At 42.2% G+C, this 7,804-nt stretch overlaps 1 protein-coding gene across 1 annotated transcript; it reads right to left on the minus strand.

The window, feature by feature from the left end:
- Positions 1 to 649: 649 nt before the first annotated feature.
- On the minus strand, positions 650 to 7,491 carry LOC308161844 (zinc finger MYND domain-containing protein 10-like; the record flags this gene model as incomplete). Its single annotated transcript, XM_080535922.1, has 12 exons — positions 650 to 749; positions 1,173 to 1,268; positions 2,090 to 2,244; positions 2,439 to 2,564; positions 3,627 to 3,802; positions 4,202 to 4,296; positions 4,922 to 5,010; positions 5,552 to 5,704; positions 5,998 to 6,051; positions 6,260 to 6,370; positions 6,931 to 7,039; positions 7,394 to 7,491. 12 exons carry the CDS (start codon positions 7,489 to 7,491, stop codon positions 650 to 652), a joined length of 1,362 nt encoding a protein of 453 aa, XP_080392048.1.
- Positions 7,492 to 7,804: the final 313 nt, after the last annotated feature.

Consider the following 7,804-nt stretch of genomic DNA (forward strand, 5'->3'; position numbering starts at 1 on the left):
ATGTACTGCTAAAGTCTGACACATGGTGGCGCCTAAAGCTAAAGAGGCAAAGGATAGGAACCTGAAAATCATGTGTAGGATAACTACTACTTGTCTGCACAGATGGAAAGTATCTCTGAAGTACTTCTTCAAAAATCAACACAAAGATTTACATACACCTGAAAACATCCAAGGGCCAAGAAGTGATTTGAATGCAAACAGTGGTCCTAAATGCCTGCAGCTTTGATATTAAGTTGTATTAATCCATCAATCATTAATGCCAGAGGAAACTATTGTAGGAAGTAATGTGGACCTTCTTTAGATGGTCACCACTGCTTGTATATTAGAGTATAGAGTGTTATGAGAGAAGAAATGAATGTCATGAACTGTTGACATACGATACTTTTGGAAGTAGCCTGAGAAGTGTAGCTCATTATCACTTGAGGATGAACAGTGATTTATGGTCTTTGCGTTACAGTGACAGATGGTGGCAAATCAGCTAGAAGCTCATGGGAGGTGGCATGTGTCATGAGGTGGAGAAAGTGTGACAGGTTCGATCTGGGTTGAGCAGGCAACCTGAGGCAGAGGCTCAATCTTGCTAAGCTTATAACTCCTTTTTCTCTCCTGCCATTCGGTCCACTCTTCCGTCACGTGTTCCATAACGTCTCTCTCAGGGTTGAATGTTCAAGTCTCCGTGGAGCTTCTCAGTGGTTTTGGTCATCAGCTGGCAAGCAAACTTGTGTTTGGCCCAATGCTTCACCTGGCATTCCCTAGAAAAAAAACAGAGCAGCTTAAAGACTTAAAATCTCTTCCGGTTGCTATGCACGACAGAACCCTCCTTGACAACAGGGTAGGAATAAAACCAGACGCTTTTTTTCCATACAGGGTCGGAAAATACAGTGACATGGTTTGAGGTTTTGGGACCGGTGGTGACAGTGTTCTCTTGACAAACTGTATGCATCAGGGGAGGCTGGTGGAGGTAGAAATCGGAGGACAGACTCATCGTCTAATGCATGAAATTGAATAGGGAATGGTATCAAGCATGTGTGCTCATTCCATTTCATGCATTTACAATGAGTCTGTCCTCCGATTTCTACCTCCACCAGCCTCTACCTCCACCAGCCTCCACTGTACTGATGGTTTTAAGCAGATTGTCCCTGTACGGTGCTTTATGAAGTGAACAGCCTTCCTACCTGTGGCAGTACCATTCTCCCTGGCAGCGGGAGCATCTCTTCAAAGCCTCCTTCCCACAAGCTCCACACCTGGGCTGGGCCAAGGTCTGGGCCAACCTAGCACAGGGGATTGTAATACAATTATTTACATGACATTACATTTTTTGTATCAAAAGCGACATTTGTCTATGTAAGTGAATCGTCCATCAGTCATCATAAGAAATGGTAATCTATGCCAAAACCAGGGGCCATTGGCAGTTACAATGCTAAAAGAAGGAAGAATTAAATTATTTATTTACTTATTTTTTTATTTTTTTATTTTTATTTTATTTTTTTGAAATTATTTATTTATATTTTTTATAGTAGAGACATGGGTTAGTGGAGATGAGGAGGTCTTTTAGGAGGGACAATTAAGATTATAAATTATTAATTTATAATTAATAATACATAATACATTAATTATACACCAGGTTGATCAGAACAGGCATTGTTGAGTGGCAGAGAGGCGTTTGAAGGCATGGTTATTAAAGTAAGAAGTAAAACTGTTGTGTTTGTCCTGTTTACCATACTAATATCACAGTAATATCCCTGGGCGAACACTCAAAATTGCGAAGATTTGTATATCTTGTTACCTTGGCAATAGTGGTCATTTTGAGAACTACATTTCTGACCCCAGGGCAGAAACCACCGCAATCTATCACTAAATAAATACGTCCGTACTTTATCGTGCGTGAAGTCTGCGTCACGTCGGGCCTAACACCGCCCCTCAGCTGTGACTTTATTCACGATAAAGCACAGCATCTCCTTCCTTATTGTTTCAAGAGAGTATAAACAGTAACACATTACAGGTATTAAACTACACTCTCGTTCTTGCTTGTGTACTTTGGTCTCTTGCTGTAGTCAGTGCAGCAATCTGACCAGTTTCTGTATGACTGTACCTGCATTGATTGATTGAAAGGCTGAAATTGAAATTGCAGGCTTGCTGTCTCAGGTCACTCTTAGAGGGGTTGAATGGCCCCTTCACCTGGTACTTGGCAATAGCCTTCCACTTCCCAGAATTCTCACCAACAATGTTGTTCCACATCTCTGGAATCTACAAGTAAAGACAACTTCCTTTGAATAATATACAGGGATGTGTGCCACTCGATTGGCCACTGCTAGTGAAAGACTTTCTATTAGTAATTGATTGGCTGTTGTAATTTTCCACCTGAATGACTACAGTCCACACGTTTGTGTGTGTGTGTGTGTGTGTGTGTGTGTGTGTGTGTGTGTGTGTATAATCTTCACCTGTTCCAAGATTAGGTCCTTTTTCGGAGGGGCGAGGTCTGCGACGGAGAGGTGACTGAGGAAGCGCTGGAGCTCCACCAGGTTGGGAAGCTGGTCGATCAAAACCTCCGTCAGGAATCCCTGTAGCTGCACACGCAAAAAAGAAAGTGTTATATTCTCTGTTTAGATTTCAATACGAGTAAGCATTTTATTATTGGGGTCTGTTTGACGATATAAAAGTAATCACTTGAACAAAGCTTTTAGATGTCATAATGATCTCCTCCTCAGTCGAGTGGTAAGCTATGGCCTTGCTCTCAGTGACGGGGAGGCTGGTGGAGGTAGGAACCAGAGGACAGGCTCATTGTAACACATGGATTACAATGAACCCGTCGACCTCCAGCAGCCTCCCCTGCATAGTCAGGAAGAAGGGAAAAACCCTGGAATTAATACTATGAAGAAACCCCTCAGTGGAAACACAGAGCCTGAATTAACCTCATCTGTCCTGTAATCAGCCAAGAGATCAGATAAGACTGTCAAAGGACAATCATCTGGCACTGACCATCTTCCTGAGATACAGCTCTGAAAGCTGAGGGTCAGGGGTCGCTAGGATGTAGCCGTGCATTATTGGAAGTGAAGTGAGGCGGTGTAACGAGGGTGTGTCACACAGTTACACGACTACACACAACTACCACAGTTGAGCCGATAGCAGGGGAGGCTGGTGGAGGTAGAAATGGGAGGACAGGCTCATTGTAATGCAGGGAATGGAACAGGGAATAGTATCAAGCACACATGTTTGTGTTCCATTATAATGAGTCCATCCTCCTGTTTGTATCTCCACCAGTCTCCCCTGGTATATACCAAAATATATATATATATATATCTCTTACTCTTAGTAGTGGGAGATGAAGGTAACTAAGGGTTCTGATAGATAGATAGATAGATAGATAGATAGATAGATAGATAGATAGATAGATAGATAGATAGATAGATAGATAGATTAGATAGATAGATAGATAGATAGATAGATCGATCGATACTTTATTGATCCCTGAGAGAAATTCACGAGTTACAGAAGCTCTGACCACAAAAACAACAACAACAAAATAAAGTGACAATTGAATAATAATCCAAATAAAATATATAAAAATACAAAATAAAGATAGACCAATAGACACGTGGGACCTTATCTACAGTAGAGAACTTGTTTACCTTCATCAGTTGGTTCTTGTTGTCGTTGTGGAAGTCGTACTTCCTCTGGCAGTCTTCCTTCAGCAGCAGGTTGTACAGAGCGATCCACACCTGGCCGTCCAGCGTCGACATCTTCACACGGTCCTCCGATGGAATCTTCTGCCATTCGCCCAATGCAATGTACTTCTCCACCTCGCCTGTAGGGGGAGACAGAGTACGGCTATAATGATATGTAGGGTAAGGGCCATGCAAGCTTAATTCATTGTTTAATGGAAATGAAAAAAAACGGTATCAAAGTGCATCAGTTGTTTCTGTAGTGGCTATAAAGATCATGTTTATGTTAACTTCATGTTATCAAACCAAAAATTGTCTTTTGATCTATTTTTCAGATTGATGTTCAGTGACGTGTGTGTGTGTGTGTGTGTGTGTGTGTGTGTGTGTGTGTGTGTGTGTGTGTGTGTGTGTGTGTGTGTGTGTGTGCGTGTGTGTGTGTGTGTGCGTGTGTCTGAGCGTGTGCATGCACTTAGACTATCCACAGATTTAAGTACGTTAATAACATGTGACCATGTGCATGCATTTGTGTGTGTGTGACAAACCTGCAGTGTAGCGACTCCAGGGGCAGTTCTCTACCAGCTGCACCAGGACACAGGGCAGGTTATGAGTGCACAGCATCCTACTGATCACACTTATACTGTAAAACAACAAGGGCAACCATTTTCATCAGCAACATTACTATTATCACAAGAATCTATATATCTAAAGTTTTTTTTCTTTTTTTTCTCAATGTAACCTTTATTTTGGCAGGGAGTCCCACTGAGATCAAGGTCTCTTTTACAAGGGAGCATACATACAATTTAAACTAGAAAAAGGACCACATTGTTCAATGAATGTGCTGTCAAGCTGTGGGTGAAATCTGGTGAGACCATTAAGTCTGTTCACCAGATCAGTATCACCAATCACTTTTGTTTGTTAATATTTGTATTAATACTCCCAAAAAGATAGTTTTGATTAATCTACTGAACATCTACATGAACTACATAGTTGAGTTTTCTACAACAGCATGTTTGGATACTGGATTCTGATTGGCTAGCAACAGTGGTAAATATCCCAACAACCTTCAGTTCAGACTGCATTTCCAGTATCAATGCGCCTCCCAATCTGATTAAGAACACCTGTGCTGACCTACAATGCAATCGTTGATCTTAGTGCTTCAAGTCCCACGATGTAACACATTATCTAAGTCACATTCTCGAAGTCACATTCTCGAAGTCACATTATCTAAGTCCCTAACGGACCCGTCCCAGTGAATCCCATACCTGTCAGTATGGTCTGTGATGAAGCGCAGGACAGACAGAGCCTTGATAGAGATATCTAACTCCAGTGTAGTATTATGCCCCTGCAACTCCTGCATCAGACACACACAGCACAGTAGAGCTCTTACAACCAAAGGACCACCTCCTCTATCCTGGGTTAAACAACGCTCTACTTGCCTGGAATCCAGACGGCAGATTTTTCAGTGTTGTGTTCATGTTTTTATGTTGTGTTTCCCTCAGATGTTTTCTTAAGCAGGGTACATTTACATTTGACATTCTTACCATTTAGCAGACGCTTTTATCCAAAGTGACTTATAGTTAGATAGATTACAGGGACAGTCTCCCTGGTGTAACTTAGGGCTAAGTGCCTTACTCAAGGGCACACTAGTGGTGGTGTTCCCAGGTTGGGATTTGAAATCAAGACCTTCTGATTACCAGTCCAACATGGAGGGGGTGGGGTTAGGGTTAATAGTAGGAGAAACGCTGGTGTTGTGTACTATTTAAATATTTTCACGTGATTATTGTTATATCTGTATAATAATAATATATGATTATATCACGTGTGATTTGCTCCTCTGGGATGAATACAGTTCTGTTCAACTGAATTGAAGTCAACACTGCTACACTCTTCACCTGTATGGAGGAGAGGTCTGCACTCGGTGTTCCATTAAGTCTGTCCTGCTTGGGGGTGTCGTCCTTGGAGGCTCGGCCAACCAGCAGGGTTAGTTTGCGGTGACAGTAATCAACCAGGTCCAGGACCGAGTCACCAGCTGCCTCACAGGAATCCTGTAACCACGGCACCACACACAAACTGTATTCAGTGGCATCCTATGATACACACGTGTGTTTGATACCATTCCTCATTCCGTCCCATGCATTAGAATGAGCCCATCCTCCAATTTCTACCTCCACCGGCCAACCCTGCACCTCACTGATGGTTCGATTGTAATTTACACAGTTAAAGTACACATATAAAATATACATAGAGCTTCACAATGATCTCGAGATGTTTAAAAAAAAACAAGCAAACTGCAAACATTGCTAGTGTTGTGCTGAGGCGTATGTAAACTACTGCTCACCTTATGATACATAACTGTTTCCAGAAGGTGTATGATTGAAATCTCGTGGCGAATCTGAATGTCAGACAATAGAGCAGAAGAAACAATGGAATGAACTGTCAGTATAACAACGACATCAGCATGTGAATTCACAGAATGTCAGTGGAGGTAGGAGGTGGTGCATTCCTTGCATTACACTGAGCCCCGTCCTCCGATTTCTACCTCCACCAGCCTCCACTGTAATATGATCACAGCAGAGGTCAGACACGGTTTCTCCTCTCACCACCCTTGTCAGAAGAAACGTGCTCTTCGGATCCCGAAGCTGACAAAGAATAGGAAACACTTTTTGTTTCCAAACCTCCACCAGAATCATCGCATGGACCAAGGTGGGGATCTGGGGAAGAGGGGAAAAGGAGAATGAATTTTGTCAATGGAACCAGCCAGGGCAATGAGTGGTCTTATAATGTATCCTTCCTTCCTTTCTAGACTGAATGAAATCACTGATCTGATATGACTCGATGGGTGAAGGCAATGCATGCTGTGCAAAGCGTGTTTAAACCAAACCCAATCCAAGCTAATTGAGTATGTTACTTCAAGGGGGAGGAAGGAAGGACGCATCGTTAGAGTATTCGAACGGGCCCCATCATTGGAAGCACACTATTAGTGTTATTATCATCATTATTATACTTGAATTATTCCAATTGGAACAAGATCGCCTGACTGTCTTAAGACATTGATATTCAGTGTCTTAAGACACCTCAAGATGTTCTGTGTCTTCAAGACACAGGAAAATATGGCTCTTATGCTCCATGTCTTAAGTGAGTGCATGTCTTCAGGTTAGGTCTTAAGACATCTTGACAGACAAAATGTCTTATTTTGGTTAATTAAGACAAGACATCTCAAGACAAGGTGATGGCTGGGTGTGTAGCTCTAACAGAGACGTTGACCTCTCACCTTCCCGTGCGACACCAGGAGCTCCTTGATGAACTCCTCCTGCGTGAATGCAACGTTTAATATCGCTTGCATGTTGAGTTTGCCGATATACTCGAGTTGTCTGAACCACCTGTCGATCAAGAAACACAACGGAATGAGCTAACAAACAGAACATATAATATCGCTGACAAATTCAAAGTTCAGTAGACTAGACGTGAGTTTAGAATGATAATTTTCTATCTCCGTTTAGGGCAGTTCAGAGATATTGAGCGTTAAAGTTTTTACATTCCAGATTATGTTTTGTGAGATGGAACCGTTGTATTTTATGAATTACTGACTCAGAAATGCCAACATTTTAAAAATACCACCACACAGGCATTAATAAACACCTAATGGATCAGATTATGTAAAAAAACTCAATTTTGACAAAAACCAACTAGCCGCCAGCTAGTGTGTGTCCTCCGATGCTAGCAGCTTTACACACCTGGGAGAGCCCACCTCCTTCAGAGAGAAAGTTTGCAGACTTCGGACGAATCCTTCTGCCTCTCCAGGCGAAATATCTGACAAAATAACTGACTCCATATCTCAGACTTGTAAATAACAATCTATGTAAAAAAAAAACGTGTGACGTTTAGAAATAAAAGGAGCGAGTTTACGATAACTGCCAAGGAAGGTGTTCACTTATTCAGTTGTCGTCGTTGGTTGTCATGGTTACTACTGTACACTCGCGCTTACAATTTACCGCCATAGAGATAGTGGTGGTCTAGTGGTGGTAGTGAGTTGGACTTGTGATCGGAAGGTTGTGAGTTCAAATCTCGCCTGAAACCACACCACTACTAGTGTGCCCTTGAGTAAGGCACTTATCCCTCAGTTACTCCAGGGGGAATGTCCCTGT

Source organism: Nansenia antarctica (assembly GCF_963989245.1).
Source record: "Nansenia antarctica genome assembly, chromosome: 7".
Lineage (NCBI taxonomy): Eukaryota > Metazoa > Chordata > Actinopteri > Argentiniformes > Microstomatidae > Nansenia > Nansenia antarctica.